The following is a 23,771-nucleotide window of genomic DNA, read 5'->3' as shown; positions in this document are numbered from 1 at the left end:
GTAGTATACTAGTATACCTAACAGCGTCTTTGCGTATATTTAAGTCATCATTGCAGAATTACTTTTGAGAGCCACATTTAATATAACCTTATGTATTTGTGAGTTTTTTTTTCAAATTTACCGTACATATTAAATTTATGCAATGTTTTACTATCTCTAATTTTCAAAGCTATGCTTGGTTTAATTCATCATCTTAAATTCGGTGTCTAAATGCATTACTTCAAAGTAGATCTTTTAGTTTTTTTAACAGTAAGTAGGATTGTTAATGTAATCTGCAGATGTAAATCGACATATTTACATCTATTTTCATTGATAGTTTCTTTGAAGAACCATCAAAAAGATAAACTTTCTTATAGTATAATACACCAAAAGCACTCTGTGTACCTGGAAGAAAGCATATGCTATGACAGCGTTTGTCTCAGGGTTTCTGGTGGTCTGGAAGGCTCCCATCAACTTGGGTTTGACGACACACCCTCTGTCGTCTGTCAACTGTACGACGTTGCCTGACGTGGGGTCGTTGTCACGTGCGACACATTGCCGCACCAACACGTTGAACCCTGGATCGCCCTCAACTGTGACAACCAATGTCATTGTCTCTCCAATCTTCACTAGACCATTGGCAGCTGAGGCAAACGGTCCTCGTCCCATCTGAAAATGTGATGTGAAATAAGATGGATTGAGACTGTGCAATTAGAAACCACTGATGGTTGGTAATAGTACATACAACTTTGTTGTGTGACACACACAAAGACCTGGGTTAAGGATTTTTAAGATTAAGGATTATCACTTATCAAGGTATTATTCGTAAGGCTTTGGAGATGAATTTTGCTTTTTGAACCTTATTAAAATGTGCAATTATTGCATGGGCCACCTCGTACTTAAATATTTCTTATCAAGACTTTTTCAACAAACACATCCAACAAAACAGTGTATTTAAAGCATCTGAAAATCTCACTATCGAGAATCTGCGAGGCCTACCTATTGTGTAAAATACTATTGTTACATACCTGTATGTCTAGACGAGCTGTGGCAGTGTCTCCGCTGAAAGTCACAATCTCTTGACTGAGCATTCCGACGGACAGCGCAACTGACAAAGCTTTGTTGAGATTACCTTCCCATAGACATCTGACACTCCTGATTGTATCCCATACCTGAAACACTCATCTCTGATACATGCTATCGACATGGGAACATGTTGTTTCTACGATTGTTGTTTTGAGATCAACTTGGCTTTTTACAAGAGCCAAGGATTCTACATTAAGGATGCTATGTTCCTGGTAGTTTGGAATACTACATCTGGATCAAGCACCGGTAGTAGCTTAATTTGGGAACCTTGTCTGGGACAACACATCTTGGAGCAAGTATTTAGCTATACACTAAAAGAGGATACTGGAACTTTGTTTTGGATTCTAGATCTGGAGATAAGTACAGAAGTATCTACATCCAGGAACTTTGTCTGATATCTGCATAAGGGTTACTGCATCGAGGAATTTACAATAAGGACACTATAGTTACTACATCCATACAGAAGGAGTAGTAGGAACCTTTTCTACTGCTACTACATAGGAGTTGCAACCAGTGCTGAATGTATGCCTAGGGCCGCAGCGTTTTTTAAATAAAGTTTTAAATTTTTAATGTTATAATTTGCCATAATTTTGCAGCGAACACAGTTAACGATGATTATGTCTACGAGATCGTGGGAGATGTTCAGGGAGTCGTCGCAATTGCAAGGTTCCGTGTAAAACTAATAAATAGTGCTCGATTTGTAAAAAAATAGGTGCCAGAACTGTAACCTATTTAATGTGATTAGTACATATTTATACCAATATTTTTATCCTTCCGATAGAGAGGTACCGGACCGCGTTCCTCCGCAAATCGAGCACTGCCAATACTATTTCGGACAGTTTAACCTAGGATATAGAGGCACAGGGGTTCCAATTTTTGCCACTACACTTATTCAATATCAGAGTGGATATTTATTTTTTGCGAAACATTATGCCATACCAGATATACCAAGTGCCAAAAAAGTGAAAAAAACAGTGTGCATTAGTTTTTGTTCAAGTTTGTTACAGTTGGTTATGGATCAGACTGATCTGTTACATATTCATTCAAGGATACTATTACTAACTCAACTTAAGCCTAGTCCACACACTTGGATATTGAGTCTCTCGACACAGTTTGGAAGCAAGTTTCAAATTTTTTTTGCGTCCACACTAGCTGGCCAGTGTTTATCGGTATATTGACTGAAGAGGACGAAGTTTTATCCTGCGTGTGCTTACTTCTTAACCATGGCTATTATCTATTATATTGAGGATGAGACAACACCCAAATTTCTCTAGGAAAGTTCATACTATTGTTAAATCCTACTATCAGACCTTTGAATTAGAATATGTCGTGGAATTTAGAAACTTAAAAAGAATGACTCCAACAGATTTTGAGGTTCTGTTAAATGCTTTGTTGGGCCAATGATAACAAAGAAATATAAAAGAGACATCACTAGATTAGATACAAAAGGCAACACTACGGAGACACTTCCGAAGACAAATCACCAAGTGTGGACTAGGCTTTATATGTTATTTGAAATAACTATAGGCATTACTCTTTCAAAAGATATTTGCCATACAGATATTTCTCTGTATTAAATACTGTAGAGAATTTTACATTAAACATTATTCATTACAAATAAACAATTGAAATGAGCAAAAGTACATTCCAGAACATTTATTAAGTTTTTGCTTGACAGACCTATTAATACAGAATCAAGTTTTCAAATTTGGTTTAGTTCTTTTTCATGAAAACAAGGCAAACGTCTTATAATACTACTACTAGAGAATGTTGTTTCAAATAATAGAAACAACTAGTGCACCTGTTGCTCGAATTCGAGCAATTGCTAAGTATTACAGGCGTTATATATATTATAAAGCAAATAACAGTCACAATTTCCGATGACTTGAGTCAACAAAGACAGATTTACTCCACTCCAGTTATCTAAACTGGAAACGAACTCACTCTGAAAACGAACGCTCACTTCACTCCATATATCTATCGAATCTGAAAACGAACACTCTTGTGTGTATCATGTGTTTACTATGAACAGCTGTAATTAATACAAATTATTCGTCCGTTTAAGTAAACAAAATTTTTTATCCATAAGAAATAAATTGGGATTTTGATGGCCTGTGGGGCAAAACCCGAGGACTTTTATTACAGGAATTGGTGAAAGGGGTATCTACACAAACAATACTTCATTTTGACACATCGTTTGTAAAGATCCGTCCATTATTAACGAAGGAGTAGTGTTTCGTAGAAATTGCCTTCACGTATTATATATAAGGATGTCTATGCTTGCTATAGCTGTGTGAATGTGCAGGTGCATTAAATAGTGTTACTACAAATACACAAACATGCTTCATGCTGTCAGTTAGTTTGATGCAAGGATTATTTTTGTTAATTCCAGTTTTTATAACTAAGTTACAGGTATTTGTTAAGCGCATGTTAAAACACAGACAAAATGAAACATAATATTGATGTTGACACAGATGATGATAATAACACTTAACTATAGTTCGGCCGCTTAGAAAACGACCTGCGCGCTAATGCTAAACCAATGCTGGAGGAGGTCGCTTTCTAAGCGGCCGAACTATACAATATAATTTCTAACTAAAATAACTAACCAACTCTGGTAAACTGCACAAACATGGGTCGATAGCAATAATTGTGATAAATAGTTAAAAATCCTGTTTAGTTTTATAGAAGTTTAGCAATATATTGTACCAATTTTAATTCAGAATAATGTGTTTGATAATAGAAGAGATTATAAGATTGTGTGGGACACTATTTATTAATATTTCAGTAAAAAAATGTACCTGTGTATTAATTTTACTAACTTTAAAAATACTCTACTCCAAGGTTGTTTTAAATTAATAAATGACAAAAGGGTAAGATTAGAATAGGTAAAATTTTTACATTTTTAGGTTGTTTAGCACCCTACAACCCATCACTTGGGGCTAGGGTGGAATTTTCAAATATTTTGAACAGCTACAAAAAGGAAACAAGCTAATAATTTTCTTTTTTTGAATTTTCGCCAAACACATCTCCAATTTTTTTAAATAAAAAGTATAATCTTAATTTCTTTGTAACAGACCTATACCTTGTAAGGGATACATACCATTATGGTATAAGTCAAATGTATAGATTAATGTTGTTTGGGAAAATAAGTTAAAGAATTAAAAATAAACGTCCTCCTAAAGTCCTTTTAAACAATATGTGATTAGAAAAGCGGATCCCAAAAAAATCCCCACTTGGCACCCGGTCAATTTCAAATCTTTTGTGTCCAACTTATTAACTCCAATAATAATTGGGTTTAAATAAACTAAGATTATTTGTTTTAAACTAAAAGTTAACATAGAATAAATCACTGGATTGGAACTGACAAAAAGTAACTTCTGTTTCTAAAAAAATGTGACACATTATATAATTACCTCACTAATGATTTAAAGAAAAGAACCCAAGGGAATCAGCTAGTGCTCAAGGTGATACAAATGAGGGAATTGATAGAACCCCTGGATTGATATTTTCCCAAGTATTGAGATTGAAAATTTACCCAACATAAATATTCAATCACATAAGGAGTAAGTGCTATCATAGTAATCAGAGTTAGGACTAACAGAGAAATAGCTGTGTATGTACAGTATAGTTAATGGTACAGTACTATATAAAAAAGTAATTACTGTTCATTGTTACTAAATTAAATCTGTATTTATTTATCTTATGAATGCCTGTATATTCCAAAACGATTTTGACAAATGATTACTATTGAATATTACATTTCATTAATATCTTTTATAAAGGGTACATACAAATATTTGAAATTAACCAAGGAAAATCTTTGATATTTGCCACCCTTGTCACATAATTTCCATTTAAATTTGTTTTGTTTTCTTTCATTTTCCCCAGTCAAAAGAAAAAAACTCAGGTCTTTTTGCAGCCTTCAAAGTCTATGATATTTTAAAGAGGGGGAATTGAGAAACAGCCAAATCAGGTGTCATTGGCTTTAGCAATCCCTAAAATCCGCCACTAAATTATCTCAATTTAAATCTCAATTAGAATCAATGCCTATTACTGCACTTACACCCGCTCTGAGTTTATCCCTTGGATTATTTCTTAAACACTTTCAGTTCTTGTTCCTTGAATCTTTTTATTATTGCATCGATTTTTAATATGACAATTAGTTCTTTACTTCAGACAATCAATTTTATGTCCAACCCAATTTATCCAGTGATTTATCTATTTCACCAGTGAGTATTACTACGGATGGATGTGAGAAGCCAAGCGTTAGTTGCTTACAGGATTGAGAGGTGGGGGTTCGACTCCTACCTCCTGAATGCCTGGTTCGTTTTGTAGCACGAGAACGTTCTCGAGGTAGGCCTGCTTACCCTCACTGAACTGATCCACGAACTGAGTTCCACAGCTGTTCAGCATCACGGTGAATGAGTACTTGGTCTGGCCTGAGTTGGGGGTGACGTATCTACATTCAGGGTTGTTGTAAAAACCCTGTGGAAACAATTGTTGTATGGATTATTTGTTTGGAAGAGGTTCTGGAAACAAAGAGCGGGTTGTAAAAATACGTAGTAAAGCTATATACTTTAATTCTTAGATAGACAATGTTTCAATCATGAGAACATCCAGCAATTTAAGATTATATTGCCTTCTTTCATTTGGTGGCTAGATATACTGGCTTTAATCCACAATTAAACACTCAATGGGAAAGTAATCTATAAATATAAAAGGCAAAGCCCTCACTGACTGACTGACTCACTCACTCACTCATCACTAATTCTCCCACTTCTCATTTACCTAGGAGGCCGAAATTTGGTACACTGATTCTTTAGGCATTAAATAGGAAAACTAAGTTGTTTTTATTCTGATCGGACTCTCGGGCTCCGCCCCAGTGGCTCTGGAGTTTCCCATGTTAACCTTATGAGTACTCATATTTAAATGGAATTAATTAATCTTATGGTTTCAATTAAACAAGTTGGTTCTGTTCTATGATGTTCAATAGCATTAAAGTTACAAGGATTACCAACAGGGTGCAGCACTATTTTTTTTTTAATTTATGACAACAGCTAATTTGCAACCAAAAGGTGAGTGAGCGTAGCGAACGAACTTCAATCTGGAGGCGAGTTAGCGTAGCAAACGAGCTAACCTGAAGGCAAGTGAGCGGAGCGAACGAGCTCCAACCTAAAGGTGACTGAGCGTAGCGAACGAACTTCAACCAGGACGTGATTGAGCCATGCGAACGAGCTCACTTATGAAGTAAAACGGGGCAAAGCCCGCGGGTACAGCTAGTAATTCTATATTCGAACTTTTAAGTGCTGTAGAACACGTCCCTTAGGAATGTATCAATCTAAAATAGTCAACCAAATAACCTACATAAGAGAAAATTCTTGTAAATTTTCAATCCAATCAATTGAGTTGATTTTGGGCCGGGAATGAATATAGCTCAACAACTTTGTTTTATGTATTTAGATTAATTAATTAATAAAAAAATATGGTTTGATCAATATTTTACCTTTGAGTAAACCACTCCGTTGAAGGGCCTGTTAAATTCAATGTCGATAGTCATCATATCTTTGGCACACTGAACATTGATCTCGTGAATATGAGGAGGATGGGATTCATCAGAATCAATCCCATTGCCGATTTCCATCCCAGGAGAGGGGGGGAAGTAAACACCTCCCCCGCCCCCAGATGGGCCAGTAGGGGAAACACCAGGACCAGTGGAGGAAAATCCTGATCCCCCAGAACTCCCGCCACCTCCACTTCCACCTCCAACACTACCGGTGGAAGTGAACCCTGGGCTGCTACCACCCGTGGAAGGAAGAAAGGGAATTTTGGAAGGTCCCTCGTCAGGGAGAAAGGGAGCTTGAGGGGAGGACGGAGGACCGTAAGGTGGCTGAGGAGAAGATGAGGGTCCAGGAGATGGCTTGTAGGGAGGAACGGTTTCCTGGGAGTATGGAGGAACGGTGCCTCCGGTGGAAGTAGGGTTGTATGGAGCAGGAGTCTCGGGAATGTTGAAGCTTGGAGTGGGTGACTGAGGAAAGGGGTAGCCTGTGGGAGTGGAACCTCCAAAGGTGGTTTGATACCCGTTGGTCTGGAAGGGTCGAGGCTTCTGGGTTGTTGTGGGGTTCGGACGCTGAGGTAAGTACTGCCTCGATGGAGTTTGGACTTCTTGTCGTGCTGGAAGGAAAAGAAAGTCTGTCAGGAATATGTATTCTATTGTGAACTTGAAAGGATTTCAGAAGTAAAATAGATTCGTAAAAATGAAAAGTTTTGGGCCATAGAGGCAATATCGGGATTTAAATCAGGCGTAAACAGTTTATTTGATACTGTAGCTAATCAATTAATTATTTTTTAGCCACCATCGACTTTAATGTGATCTGACGTTTTATCCCTGTTTGAGGCCAGTAACCTTGTAGCTTCAGATCAGTAACAACACACTACTGTACTATCAAACTAGCACCCCTTGTACTGCACCAGCTCATCCTTTGCTTTGCTGGATACATTCTTCGCATAGGCCCAAAGCCTAAGTGGACGGACAAATGCAATGTTAAAAGAGGCCACCAACCTCTTAAAAAATTGACTTTATACCAAATTGTACTGTGGTCAGTATGTTACTGGTTATAAGGTACTAATGTCAACACACCTCGTCAGTACCGGTAGTGGATGTTACTTTACTAAAATTGAGATCATGATAGGAATATTGTGCGAGTATTATCGTCTATACATTTCTTTGTGTTTAAAACTGTATACTAATTTTTTTTAAATATTGTAAATGCTCTACCTTTGCGGGCGTTGGAGTATTTGCCTTGTAGCCACTCTAGAATCCCCTGCACTGTCTGGTCCATGGTGGAAGAAGACAGCGAGGATGTGCTTTGTCTCGGCACTCTGTCACTTGTGTGTTCTGTCAATGAAAATACATAATATTTAATTACCGGAATCCTCTGCAAGCTTTACAAACTGAGTAGAGGTAGACTTTTTCTTATTGTGTTATTGCCTTTTTATTTTGTTAATTATTCCCAAAATGAATCATTAATATATTTGCCACATTGCTACAAATTTGAAGAATTCAATAACCTTATCTAATGCTAAATAGTCAATAAATCTCAATCCTCGATTCACAAGTTACATTAAAGGTAAGTATGTACAGTTCAATCGAATCTGCAAGAATGTATACAAGTAACTAGTTAATCCTAGGGTTCACTCCAAATTTGGATTGGGCTTGAGACTGCTAAACCTGACAAACAAGAAATGTTCATCATCCTTACATGAGACCAGATTGAGAATCCGTCTTCAGGTATATTTTATTATCTTATTGTGTGTCCAGCATGGTTTCTTACAGTTTGGTGAACTTCTAAGAAACACTAGGCACCACAAAATAAGAAGTATCATAGCAATTATGCCTTCCGAAAAAGGTATAATACATGGGAAGTGCAAGAAGAAGTACACTGTCTTTCTTCTAACGGAAGCACCAGAAGAGTAGATATTTTATTAATCGAAAGAGATACTAACAAAGGCATAATTCTCGATCCTACAATTCGATTTGAAACAAACATAAATCAAGCTAACGAAGTAAATGAAGAAAAGAAAAAAATTTATGATTCTACCTTTGAATATTTCAAGCAAAATTTTAAAATTTCAAAAATTGAGGTGATTGGATTGTTTATTGGTTCTAGAGGAACATTATCAAAATTTTTTGTGAACTTTTGGAAACAATATGATTTGGACGGATCCTTTTTGAAAATTATTATTCATGAAACATTGAGGTTCACTGGCCATAATGAGAAATCATCTATATGGCAAACATCAAAATTAATCAGTCTCATAGCTGTGTATAATCCTTTGATATTTCATGTGTACTATTTTTCTGTGTCATTGGCAACCTTATTTTTAAGGCAGAGGTATTTATTTTTATAAATAAATTCTTTTCTCTCTAATTTTCAAAAATTGACACTTATGTAATGCATTTCCCACTTACTAGAACTACTGTTACTTGACTGTTTGATGTACTTTACTGTTAATTTATGAGTTTAAATTTATGAGTAAATACCATATCGGTGCAAATGCTCGTTGTATGGGGATGGAGCATCAATATCCCTCACAAACAGTGCTTGTTGTACATGAGAATGGCTGTTGTGGAACTGTCCATGTGTGTGACATACTGCCAGCTGTAATCAGGGGTAAAAATATACATTGATTAGTGTGGCAAAACCAGATTCAACCTTGTAGACATCATTGCCATGTTAGTCTTTGTAACCTTTGTCTGTAGCCAGTTTTACAATAAAAACTTACTTAGTTAAATTAAACCACTGACAGAGTATGCTGTCAGAATGTTTTTATGCAGGGAATAGATCTGATAAATTTAAGAAAATATTTAAGTATAAATCCATTGGAAATATGCAGGTTTGCTATGGCGGGGTATTTGAACTATTATCACAAGCCATGATCCAAAAGAGCTTTATGAAGAAAACTTTACTGGCTGAATAAATAAAAAATAGCAAATGTAATTTGTATAAACTTTAGTTAATCTTTTGATGCCTCCAGAGATAATTTCATCCAGGAGGGATAAAATTCTTAAAACTAGTCAATGCATTAAGACAGTTTTGTTTATTATAGTATATGTTGTGTTAGCTCACCAACAAAAGAGTTGCTTGGCCCAAAGTCTGCATTCTGGTCCTGAAACAAAAAATTCATTTAAAACACAATTAACTGAAGAATATTAAGCCTAATAATGACAAACGAACAAAATGCTTCTTTTTGCACCATCGGAAATATGATTGGTTTGCAAACTCTTCGATTGTTAGTATTGTGAAATTGACTCTTTCTTCGCAGTGATAATTTCACACGAGGTACGCAAAAAACCTATAGGATATGAAAGTGAGCAAAGAAAACTAAAAATACTCGTATAAATAATCAACCAGTTGATCTAAACCCACTGTAACACAACCGATGTTGTTTACTTCCGTAGTCCATAAATATACATATATTTCCTGGAAGGTAGGTTTCCTAAACTTTTTCAAAACTGACAAATACTTAAAAAATTCCTATGCTGGCTGTACACAGGTTTGTGAGATTATCATAAAGTTTGAAGTAATTTTGGTCATTGGTAGGATTTGAACTTCAGTCTCCGTGTCAGGAGGCCGGCACTCTAACTTCTCTAACCACTAGATCCACACCTCTCATATAAACTAAGGTTTATTTAGAGTAACTATCCAAAAAACATTAAATTAAAGGGTAGGCTTTCACAGTCAAAAATCTGTCTAATCTTACTCATCTGCCGAAGACCAAGATTTGACGGTCAGTACACAAATCAAATCTTCAGTAGGCAGTAGATTTGGCAGTAGGTTTGACTGCTAGATTAAAAAAAATGTAATTCCTGTCCGATCAAAATTAACTTTCCTTCAAAATAAGAATTGTGTAAAAAGTCAAGGGGTTGATTCAAAATCTGTAGACAAAAAACCTTAACGTTTTAATATTTACTTTTCGAATATTGCCCACTCAATCAGCTAAGCTAAAAGCATGTCATAAAGAGCGTGTGACTGCATCACATACTCATTCAAGACAAAACGATTCAGGTGCTTTCTCCTAAAGTAGATGCGTCATCGTCTGCGCTGCCCACTGAAGATACTCCTCCACAGATACCGGCGCAGTACCCGGACAAAGATAACAGCTGAGAACTAGAGTCACTCCCACAAGGTCAACGCTGTTTACGGATCGTGTCAGGTCGTGACTCTTTGAAATCTCTCCGACCTTCCCGAGCTAGGCTGTGACAGCATCCGATCTTCACTTTCTTCTGGAGCCTAATCACTTTTATTAAGTCAACCATGCACCTACGCACTTTGTGTTCTTTAGATATGACTGCAATGTGAGTGTAGAAACGAGTTTAGCTCGTTCAGCCAGGTCATATAACAGTTTTAAGATGGAGAGCAGCTAAGGTCAGATAAAGTGAAAAATATAATGAAAATGTATTCAAATCAATAAAAAATATTGCGTATGTTTTTGTCAAGAGAACTGTAAACACCCATCTATCCGATCCTACATTTGTAAATTAACCATTAAATTAGGCCAGCGTAAGCGTCTTTGATGTCTTTTAAGCTGAATGTGCTGGAGGGTGAGCTTCTCGTTTTAAAGACAGTGAGACATTTGCAAGAGAGCAGCAGTCCAAATCCCACACATGTAAGTGGATATGCAGAGGAGAAAAAAGGCATTCCTTTAGTTACTTTCGCTTCAAAGTCCGAGACGCTAACCACTAGCAACCCACCAAAATAATTAATCAATGAATAGGATTCACCGTTCCTGTAGCCAGGATCTCAACCAGCCTAATGAAGGGCAGCTAAGCCCAGTTTCGATCATTCATAAATCTAATAAAAGTGAAATCAAAAACATTCAAACTATTACAGTATGTTTTTGTATAAAGGAGAGGAAACATTAAAAGTTAAGTTGTCGTAATTAAGTCAATAAATGGGACTGAATCAAGGCGTTTCGATTATAAACGGCTTTATCCTAGAATGATGACAAAAGCATGGACAAGCTAGAAGTAAGTAATTGTAACCATAGAATAGTCGACGCTCTCTCATTCCTAACTGTTCACTTATAGATAGGCCTACGTGATCGTTAAGGACCACATGAAGACGATATCAAGGAATGTTCCTACCTGGTCATTTAAATAATTTATTTTCAATAATATTATTATCACTCTTTCTTGTTGTTGGGTTCTTGTCCTACACCTAAAAGTGTACAGACCCCTAAGTGAAATGTGACCAGGAGTAAAAAATTAATCTTCAGCGTATTCAACATAAACATACATCAACAAATTTGCGATTTTATAATAGGATAATAAAATTATTTTTACAGTATCCAGCAAAGTCAGAATAATGGGGAATTATTGTAAATGGTGTCAAGGACTATGATAATTCATTATAACTTATCAGCTTTAAAACATCGCAGTTTGTTTTTCCTATTTTCGTTACAAACCTATGAGCCCTCATACGTTGCGTAATTTTTCTAAAAATAATTCGGTAAATAAATGTAAATGTCGTTTATTATTAATGATTTTTTGTGAACGCAATATGTATAGACTTTATTTAGATTTGCTGTTATGTTAAACTTAATATTTTGGCAATAATATGATGATGTGATTGAAATACGGTATGATTAAATCTGACCCAAAGTCAACTATAGGAAAAAGTACCGTGTTTTAATGAGGTTAACGGGAAGTAATATTACAAACATTATGAGAAATAACGCAATAACCAACAAAACAATAGACCGACGACATTGGCGTTGCTCAAGGTAGAGTCCAGTTTTATTTTGCCTATGCAAATAATTGTTGCGTAAGTCAAAACAGACACCGACTAATAGCTTTGTTAGATGATACCGTGTGTCTTTTAATTAAGAATGTGTATTCAAAATGTCTACTGATATAGTAGGCTAAGACTTATAAACTTTCTCACTAATTATAGGTATAATATTCATTTTTTTTAGTCGTATAAAAATGTATTTTACTTAAGTTAATTTTGAAGACATTTTCGTTTGGTCAAAGTGATTTGTAATAGTAAAATTTTGTAAAATAAATTTAAATTATTTAAAGAAGTATCCAATTTGATATGTGGGTGTTTTTACTGAAGCTGGCCTAGCCTTTGCAGAGAATTGACTTGGGGGTTTACATTAAATCACATTAATAATCAACTAAAACCCTGAATTGTAAGCTTTTTGCACAATTAATTATCAATCAAATACAGTAGGCCTATAACCAAGGATAGGCCTATCTAATTACACTGACAGGTACTTTTGCAAATTTAATCTTATTATTGATTGTTGGATTTATGACTGTATACAGGATGATTTCAAAATTCGATACTGTTACTATTGATTATATACTACTTATAGACAATTTTATTCTCATCCTATTTAAAAATCTTAAGCATTTTTAAAATGTGTATATTATGTCTGGTAAGGCTTGAGTTTTTAAATGTAGAATGGAAAAGTTTAGAGTATAGACGATACTGAAAATGTTATATTGAAATACCAGTGGATAAGCATTACTTTGTGAATGTATAGTTTATAATAATTTTAAAGTTGGTGAAATAACAAAAATCTAGTACATATTATCTTTCTACACACTCTTCCCAGATCGAACAGAAAAATATCTTATAACTGGCTTCCATTAATCTATAAGATGACCAAATCTGTAAGGAAGAATTTTTTACCCACGATGTACCAAACCGAGGGTTATACTCCTTTACAGTCATTCCCTTGGTGTTAAAAACGTCTATATAACGTATATACAAAGTCTATACAACATAAGAAATCAACATATGGTCCTAACACCAGATGAATTGAAAATATTATGAAACCTATCACTTCAACAATTCCTCTCGTAAACAAATAACTCAACGGAAAACCGGTCTGCAATATTATCTCACATTTTTAGAAGATTCCTTAGTTGTGCAACCTGGGTAATGTGCCATCAGGGGTCGCGGACCTTGGACAGGGGACTCCTGGGATCGGGAAGTGAGAGGAGGAGGAGAAACCTGTACAAAGGTTCCAGGGGTCATCCTCATCCTGCGACCTTCCGTAGCCGCCGGCGACACTGGCGTGCACAATGTGCAGGACATGCAGGATGCAGGATCTGCAGAACTACAGAAGATGACTCAATCCCAGGTGACGATTGGATAGATTAGCTGACCGAGGTGTCAGCAGCCCCGAGCAGTTCATTTGTTCACACGCCACGAAACTTCTGTCCGCTCCACCGTTGAAGTCTCCAGCGTAGATCGTAGTTTTCTGAACGATGGGTTTGCATAATCTTAAATCTTCCATATATTACTTGAAGCCCTCAGTACATATATTTTTCTTTTATTTACTAATGGTTGTTCATTGGGGTTTAACTATGATGTAATAAATATTTTCTTGTAATTTTGAGACACGTAATAAAGAAATTGACTTTTCGCCGTTTAAGTCTTTCGCACAGATCAAAAATGTCAAAAGTTTTATTTTTTCAGGACGCAGCTGGTCTAGTGGTTAAAGCACAAGTCTTCAAGTCTAGAAGTGCGAGTTCAAATCCCACCAATTGCTAATGGTTTTTGGCTAATGATGATGATATTTTCTCGATGATTCGGAGACCACACTAAGCTGTAAGTTCACCAAGTTATACGAATTTTGAAAGTTTCTGGGACAAAACATATTTTGTGTATGAGAAGAGCCTCTTCAATAAAAACGAAAAACTCATTGGCTTAGGGTCAAAACGTAATTAATTTACAAAATTACTTCAACGTCTTTATGTATTTTCGATCATCTCTCACTACAACCAATACTAATCGATGGTGAGTTAACGGATGATTTGTTCTGTCAAACCTGTCGACCTATTGCGTTGGGTTGAATTGCAACTTCAACTTCGTCATCGCAGTACATAAACCAGGAACTAAAGTCTTCGGTGAAGGGAAAGTGGCAGCAATGATTTACAATGACACATTTAGAGTCAATAAATGACACTGCTTGGTTTGAAGACACCTAATCATGGACATGCCTGTCAACTTACACCATCAATCAAACGAATTTTACACGTCGTTGGATATTGGGCAATAGAAGTGAGTAGTTGAAGATTTTTATGCTTTTGCAATATTGTAATAACCACCATCTTCTTGTTTCTATATACTTATGATGTTACAAAACCTACTGACTTTAATGGGTAGTGTTGAGAGAAATGTTCACAAATTAAATAACCATCTTGACCTTTGCCTTTTTAATCCATATAGCCTACTAAGATTTACACAAATTCGCGAGTCATTTTGGAGATATATACTACACAGTATTTAAAACGAATCCTCAGCTTTTGCCAACTTTACTGATCGAAATAATAGGCAAATAAAGTCAGCAGATAAAACAAATATAAGTTTAATATTTGTATTATATTATTGACCTTAAATGAGTTTATCGATTACAATCTTTTGCGCCTAGAATAATCGTTAAGGTGCCGGGCTTTTCTCTTGGAGGCCCAGTGTTAAATCCCACAATTTACATAAACCACATTTAAAACTTGAAAGTAGTGTCGTAGTGTCTGTCTTTTCACCATTGCACGCATAAGTAAAAACATTATCAGTCCCGAAAATCACGAAATGGCTTTTAAATCCGGCTGAGAGCCAGCGGTTCAGGTCCACCTTCTCGCAAACAAACAATAGAATATACCTCAGAACGATATGCTGCTTTGTTTCAAAAGGAACTGTCTGAGGAAAAATGTGTAGCTAAGGTTCTTTAAGTGTGTTTTGGTAGAGACTTTTGGAGTTATGCCTTTTATAGCGATTCCAGGATTCCTTCAAAGTGGTTCCAGAATATCTATTATCACTTTTGAACAATTTTACTAAACTATAGTTATTTTTACTGGAGCCATACTTTTTACGATATTATAAAAAAGGAGATCACAAATATCACATGAGTTTAAGTGGAGGTATTTCTACCAAATCAGAGGAGTCGTTCATGAGACAAACGCATTAGAAAATTATTTTTAAAAATCCCAGATAAACGCTCATAGTTTGTATAAAACACGTTTCAAGCGCCGTTTCTAGTCTGAAAGTAGTTCCCACATTTTCACCTTTACACCCAAAAGTAAAAGCATTATCAGTTCCATCTAATAACGTATCATTAGAGAGTAAGCACGTACATAATCAATGACATCCCAGCACGGTACTGCGCGAAAGGCAGAATGCGCGGGAAAGGTAGCCGAAGAGGCGGGAAAGTGTCATACGCATTAAACCTCGTGATCGTCCGGACTGGCTAACAGCTGATTATAACGGATGTTACGTCACTGTCAATCAGCTGATTATGCAACGGGTTTATTAGACTGATGAGTCGCAACAATGGAGTGGAAGAAAGGAGCTCCCACTGCTTGTTGACAAAATTAATTACGGTGCGAATCTTAATTTTACATCATGCTTGGGAGAAAGTCAAGCGGTGCGAGGAGCTTCTTCATGTTTGGATTATCATCTGTGTCAGCCGGAATGGTAAAGATAACGAGTATGGTAAAGATAGGGTCGTTGTGATCGAGATTATATGGCTTAGAAACTTTAGTTGTGACCTCGCTCATTCTCGTAATCATAAACCAAGTACTATACTATTGTAGCGGGATAAGAAGGTCGATCTCTATCGGCCTCATTTTTTGAGGAAACTGGAAGGAAAGCCCTAGTGGCGTAGTTTAAAAGGCCTAGCCCGAAGTAATGTGCCAAACAGTTCCAGGCTGGTGTCCTAGGAGATGAGGGGTTTTTTGCCGGTAGTCCGTGGACATTGAGCCCGCGTTAGTCCGGCACTACTGAGAGGCCATTGAGCATCTCAGTGTGCGTAAATGCATTTTTACTTCCTCCCCATAAAAAAATAACTATTGCAGCAAACATGTATACTACTAAATTATAGTTGTCTTATTGTATTCTTTTAATCTTATAGGTTAACAAATAAAGGGAATTCACCTTTGGATCCAGGTTTGATGTAAATAATATTATATCCTCCAAGAGTACTTAGATTCGCATCTAGGAGGAATATGCAAAAGTTATAATTTGTTATGTTTTTAATCATGGTGTCTGGTAATCAAATTTAATAATGGAGTTATATTTTCATTAAATTTTATCTTGTGTATCCAAAAAAGGAATTACATGGATTTTTTCATACAAGAGGAAAATGGGAGAAATGAGTTTGACATTTTAGTATATCTCTGTGACCTAAAGGTGTTAAATGAGATCTAAATAATGAAATGTACGAATTAAATTGCGTGGATTTGTAAGCTAAATTAAAGGATGGGTAATATTTAAAAAAATCGTAAATCCAAATTTATGGGTGCAACGTTAGTCATCCTTTCTATCGGATTAATCTTAGATTTCGTCATACATTTTTAAACGTTTCAACCAGATTCAATAGCAATTAGAGAATTTGAAAAACTAATCGTTGTGAGAATTATCGTTTACGAAAGCTATAGATATTTAAATAAATATGTACCAGCCATAATTATTACCAATTAAGATAGGGACGCAACTGGGGGTATTTTTACCCAATGAAAGAATAACTGTAGAATTAAGTAAGATGCATCTATAGTTTTGTCCACACAGATAAGCTATTTAAGCCAGGACCATTTCATATTTGGATTATAAGTTATCAAAGACATCTGGCCCAATTTCGAACCATCAAAAATCTACAGACTATTCTCACAATAAAACCGACCTATTGATTATATAGGCAAGCACTATAAAAGCACTATGTAAAACCACTCAGCTACCCGGCTATTTATGGCAACAGATGGTTTAAATGCATTTATAATTTAAGTCAAAGAACTGTATCGGTACCAGTCCATTACAGATAAGTTCCACAACAATGCATACGGCCGTGGGCGCGCAATACGATTGCGCTTTGACAGCGCAAGCACGCGCAGTGTGATCTTGACAATGAGCATGCCACTTGCGCATCGTGACCACGGAAAGTGAGGTCGGAAAGGTCGCTTTCACCCGATGAATCGATTCCCCAACTTGCGATATCGATCTTTGTCTATCGCACAATATCGATAATGATTCACTTTCGCCTTCGGTTAATCGAGTGCCGTTGTTTGTCTTTGCACAGCATGATCAGCTGATCCACAGGGGCTTCTGATTGTTGTGGTACAATGATATTGTGCAACTGTGGTTCATCAACATTAGCGAGTAAGGTTGTAATCACCTGTTAGAACACTGGGAAGAGGTTGGTTGGTTTAAAGACTGGATGATCATTGGGATAAGCTTTCAAAAACTCTGATGAGAACGGTGTGAATGCTTTTGTACCACGGGGTGATTAACGGAAGATACCTTTGAAATTGCTAATGATAGTGACAGTAATTAGTAATCAAGTGTGTGAAGAAGATGAAAATGAGAAGAGTAAGGAAGTCGCCCACATTGTAAGCCTGCCACTCGAAACTTAAGATTATACTTGTCATGAGACCAAAATGTTCATGAAATGATTACAAAAACATGCGTAGCAAAGATCCACACGCATAGAGTAGGATTATTTATGTATAACGTATTTATCCTAAGATTTGTCTAGATAAAAGTTGTGATCACTTGGTGGACACAAAAAATTAGTTTTGCCAAATTTGTAGAACATTATGAGCACTTATCGAATGGAAGAATCCTGTCTTGTGAAATTTAAAGACAAATATTCTTATCACTTTGCAGAAAAAGAATGGAGTTTTACCAAACTGGGGTTAAGTTCACTTGTCGCATGAATAAAATTCTATCAAATTATTTAAAAATTCTAGAAAAAGTTCTGATCACTTTCCAGGCAGAAGATTCAAGTTTTGTAAAATCTAGAGACAACCTTCCGTCACTAGCCCGGTACGTGGACATAATTTTGCGATCTCTAGAAGCAAAGACAAAGTATGATCAAATCCAGCTGACGAACTGTTTGTTGAACAGCTGACTTGTTCGTAGTGGATCTCAACTCTCTCGGCATCTGACGAATCATTGTTTAAAATGTGAATTTCTCTAATAGTGAAATCTCCAGTCACCGCCTTGGTGTGGGCGTCTAAATGTCTGCTATGAATATTCCATCCTCGTCTCAGGCTATTGGCATTCTTATTGGACTTCTGTTTATAGCTTCATTTATTTTTGTTGAAAAGAAATTGTGTTTAAATATGACCCATCACATTCAGATTATGGAAATTAAGTTATTATTTATTAGTACCTTAATAATCATTCATTCCGAGGTCAATTCAGAAATGTAGTAGGCTACCAGGGAACCGAGCCATGGCTCGGTATAGTTTATTTCCATTGTACCCCTATATCGAGTAATCTTCGCTCAATAAAAACAAATGATGTTTTCCTTTGTACTGTATTTTGTAATTTGCTAGTATAATACTGTGGATGGCTTGTTATAAACACATGTTACAAGTAGTTTGTTTACTTTTTTCTTGTTATTTCCTTCAACCAACATGGTTACTTGGCAACCCGTAAGGCTAATGTTAAAAATATTTGACTTTCAATTTCATTTTTTTATGTACAGTAATTAGATTTTCTTTTTACAGTTTCAACTGCGGTAAACACGTTTTAGGCCAGAAATAAATTATTTACATTTTAAGGAAATCGCCGAAGCCATTTTCGATATCTTTGTGCAAGCAAGCAAGCAAATATACAAGCAAACATTGCTCATACAAGGGTATAATATGATATTCACATTTTGATAGGATATTTTATTTGTTAAGCTCATTTTAGGCGGAGTCAGAAATTGCTGATGTTTGCGAAACGTAATTCTGGTGTCCGAGGAAAAATCATAGGCCTACTGGATCTCTAAAATTGATAAAATTAGTGTTTTTTGTTTGAAGAGTATTTTAACTACTTAAAAAACAATACTTTAGTTCGAGATTTCATATAATTTGTTTTTATACTCAGGCCTTTTAGATTTAAACTGATTTAGTAAATTACAATAATTCTGATCAACACCAATCATGGGTAGTTGACACTTATCCAAAATATACTTAAACTCTTATCGAGACATATCTAGGTTAAATTGTTTAGCACTTAGTTTTGGTATGTAATTTTCTATTAACGTCCCTGCAAGAAAATTGTATAACAACTTGAGTATTGTTAATGGGGTTTCACGTTTCTTATTCTTGATTTGTGATGACAGAAGCATATCATGCTTAATACAAATATAATTGTGCTAGCTAGAGGCCTTGAACTCTCACACACGACTAAAATATCATTGGTGGCAATTTTACGCGGTCATTTTTGCAGAATCAGAAGAGGCAAAACAAAAGACGACTAAGGTGTACAATTTGGCGCAGCCTTGAACCCTTGTATAATTTAAACTCACGTTTTTGCTTCCGAGATGAAGATTATTATGAGATGTTACAAAAACCTAATTGGAGAGCGTCGTGAAGTTTTTCTAGAACGTTCTGCAACATCCATACCCACGCTTCTATTGTAAATACTCCAACGTTAAAAACGAACAACGCTTTTAGTGTTGTAGGATGTGTTAAGATACTTTCAAAGTACAATCACCATATACCCATATTCGGTTACACAACCTACATAGCTACACAATTATACAAGTGTCTTCCGAAGACCACCATAACTTAAACCTACGAGGGGGCGGCACTGGAAGCGGAACTGTGAGTGAAAGTGTTATTATGCAATTCGTGTAAAAATGTGTAAATTTGGCGGTAATTCAATGCAAATCGGCGGGAACTCATACGGCGGCCTTTCCTTCGCCTTTGATCCGACTTGTGTTACCGATACGGTAATAGTGGTGCAGACGATACCAGATAAGTGGTAACAATGCTACCGTCATAATAGACCTTCAGTCTGAGATAAAAGAGGAAAGAATTGTGCTGTAATAGACTGAGACTGAGCCACATTTGATTACGTGCTCTATTTCACAATGCTTTGTGTGGATGTGCCACAATTTCTGTGTTTTCACCGGAATGGGATTTAAGAGTTTATTACGAGTCCTTGGGATTTTTGTGGACACGCGATGTTAGTTTAACAGTTTTTTTTTTTATTATTTTGAACCACACAACATAATGTGGTGTGATTTATTATGCTCGTTATGATAATTTTGTATCATCGTTAAGCTTGGGGTTTTTTTGAATCACAAGAGTGATTTTTTGCTTCTAAAACTGAGTTAAAACTGAGCCAAAAGTCACACTATCCGCTTGGTAAACGGAAGGTTGCTGATTCGATTCCGAGCAAAGACATTTAGCTTTTTGATGGATCATATCAACACTGGACTCGGCCGTCCCTGATCGCTGGGCTTTCAATTTGGCGCTGGCTAGTTAATTAGTCAAATAATTAATTAGTAAAGAGAAATATAAATTCTTACCAATCACTCTTTTGAATTCAATTTGGTCTGCAATACCCCTAACTGATCCTCCTTTTACTGTCTTATTTAATGTATTGTTAGTTCACTTTTTTGTAAAATAAGTTTTGGTAATTTTTGGATTATTATAAATTCGCCGTTTTTTTATACTTTTATATGTCCAACTCTTTGAAGAAAAGCATATCAGTGAGCTTTTACGAATGAAGTGACATCTATGGAGTTGTTTATAGTAGGGTTAAACACCGTAACAATCTCTAAATGGTCATCCGCTCCAAAAACGAAACACTCTATTCCCTTGTCTGAGCTATAGCACTAGCACATCATTAATTCGGACATAAAATCGTTTTATGTCTGCGAAACATAACTGAACACAAAAGGTCAACACATTCGTTAGCTAACGCATGTTACCACTTACTGATTTGGATTACACACAATGCGTAATTCGATATTCCCTAGACCATAATTTAGCATTTATCGACAGTAAAAGCAAAGAAAGTGGAAAGCTAAGGTCGTGTGGTCGATTCTTTACCGTGTCAATTATATCCCACGCGGCATCACGAAATCCATTTGTTAGGCATAGTAAACTTGCAGTGTAATAGTACTTGGCTAAGACAGAAAAAAGACTAGAAGATCTAAATTGGTTAATGACCAATGTCACATCCACAGTTAGTCTGCGAATAATTGAGTTCAAACAAATATACCAGATATAGATGATATTTACGAGAAAATAAAAATCTTCAACTTTCAGTATCCAATTTCCATGTCAAAATTGTACTGTGGTTTTAACATGTAAATTAAATTAACTATTTTAGCCTCCGAAAGATTGTGCTGATTATAATTAATTGTTTCTTACATGTTTAATCTATGCTAGTATCTACTTTGCTAAGGGAGAAAATACAATTTTAGACTGTAGCAAACCCCACGAGCGGTTTATTCAACAATAATTACTTTCCTTTAAATAAAAATAAAAAATAAAAAAAAATAAAATAGTTAGCAACTGGTCCATATACATGTCGTTTTGTGATGTTTTAGTATTTATCTAATTACTTTTAGATGAGAAAGGGTTCTCCAGTACAAGGGAGTTTCTTATCGTCTAAGAACATATCCTTTCGTGTTTTCTATACATGTATACCAAGCTTAAAAGACGGCCCATAACAAACGGGTAACGAAAATGTCACATAACTAAAAACATAGACAGAATAATTAAATTCGCATGCTTCCTCAGCTGTTTATTCCTACTAAAAGCCATTGGTTTTTGGAAGGATATGAACCATTAGACTTACGGTGCAATTTTATCTTAACTACACATAGCGAAGGATGTTTTTAAAACTATTCTACTTTAGGTAATACCATAACTTAAAAAAAAAAAACATGATAGCATATATGATAGGTACAGTAGTTTTAAAGTTGGCGTAATAACAAGAAAATAATATTTGTGTTTCGATGACATTGATGTTTTTACGATTTGGTATTGGAACAGTCGAAACCCTTAAAACTCACTCTATATACATGTACATAAACTTATACCGGAAAGACGGTAAACATACTTTAGCTACAACAACACATACTAACAAACTAAACTAAATGGTTGCACTTCTATCTATGTTTAATTATAGGATCATGTTCAATCTGTTGAAACTAAATCAGTCAATAAATAATTGAAACACATGAAAGGAAATGAGAAAACGAAGGAAACACAAGTCATAGTTTATGTGAAGTCACCGTCATTGGTTACAGCATATGCGGGCGTTTAAACATATAATCACCATCATTATGTTGGGCAAGCACCAAGTAATCTGCTGCAGCAAATATTTCAGTGTTTGACTTGGACGTTTTTACTAGCCTATCGTAGGGCTTTAATAGGAGAGGGGTGGGTTTGATTCGTCAAATGTACAACATGTTTTGATATGCGTTTTACCAAAATGATTGTGGACCTACTCTAATTCAGAATGTTAAAATGGTGAGATGGTGGCATATAAAACTTAGTTTTCCCCAAGATATAAATGTATCTTATGGGTGAAGATTTTCCATCATCATGGTTCAAATGAATGCAATTAATTTATGATATCCTTCCATCCTATCTAATTATTTAACTAACATATCACATTATTTATATATTTATTTATATATAACATATCACATATTATTTCACCAACATAAAACAGATTTGACCAAAACTGGTCTCCCAGAATTTATAACCAACTAGTAAGAACGCATTACAAAATTTAGCCTTAAGTAGAGAAAATATTTAGTCAACTTACGAGCATTCAAATGTTATCAACGTAAAACAAATAAAACAGGGTTGCAATTTTATACATAATAGGACAAGAAGTTTATTTGCAGACTGCTGTATCCAAAGTCAATGTTTCTGTTCCAAATACATCATGGCAGCATCGTCCAAGTGTAGTTCCTAGGCTAGCCGATTATATTTGCGGTTTTACACAATGAAATATGAAATGCGAGTCGGACGGAAGGGCAAGCTGTTTAGAAACTGAAAGTGACGTCTTCCGTAGAATTCGGCGACCGGGTGTTTGACTGCGAGCACAGCTGATCTTGTTATAGTGTCTATCAGCTGGGCAATGATGTCGACATCAGAAAAATGTTCTCCATGAATGATCACTAATAGTTATTTGTGCAACTAGTGAGAAAAGTGAGCAATTGACTCACTCGAGAGAAATCCTTACTCACGATCCGTAGGCGAGTGAGGAATGGTTTCTCGAGTGAGGCAATTGTACTTTGAACTCGAGTTGCACATTATACTTTTCCTACAGTTACCATAAAACAAATAAATTGGTGAAGAAACATAACCTATTTTTACACAGAAGTGAACTTTTAATATAACATTTAATGTGAAGTGACAAATACAACAGTACAACAGCTGACCAGCTGAT

General features: G+C 35.7%; 1 protein-coding gene across 2 annotated transcripts in view; it reads right to left on the bottom strand.

Annotated features, from left to right (window-relative positions):
* LOC128994989 (uncharacterized) overlaps window positions 1-23,771 on the bottom strand; it is a 39,694-nt gene that overhangs the window by 3,301 nt on the left and 12,622 nt on the right. For both annotated transcript variants that reach the window (XM_054419851.1, XM_054419852.1), the window contains exons 2-8: window positions 9,696-9,735; window positions 9,110-9,227; window positions 7,844-7,963; window positions 6,572-7,239; window positions 5,377-5,553; window positions 1,008-1,151; window positions 385-648 (exon numbers count right to left, since the gene is read on the bottom strand). In XM_054419851.1, the coding sequence (XP_054275826.1) occupies window positions 385-648; window positions 1,008-1,151; window positions 5,377-5,553; window positions 6,572-7,239; window positions 7,844-7,963; window positions 9,110-9,227; window positions 9,696-9,728 (1,524 nt within the window). In that variant the 5' untranslated portion in view covers window positions 9,729-9,735. The remainder of the gene's footprint in view (window positions 1-384; window positions 649-1,007; window positions 1,152-5,376; window positions 5,554-6,571; window positions 7,240-7,843; window positions 7,964-9,109; window positions 9,228-9,695; window positions 9,736-23,771) is intronic.

The sequence above is a fragment of the Macrosteles quadrilineatus genome, unplaced genomic scaffold, assembly GCF_028750875.1.
Source record: "Macrosteles quadrilineatus isolate MER2022 unplaced genomic scaffold, UCM_ALF_1.0 Scaffold_5__1_contigs__length_97177068, whole genome shotgun sequence".
NCBI lineage: Eukaryota > Metazoa > Arthropoda > Insecta > Hemiptera > Cicadellidae > Macrosteles > Macrosteles quadrilineatus.
The sequence above is the reverse complement of the archived record's forward strand: the minus strand, read 5'-3'. Positions and strand labels throughout refer to the sequence as shown.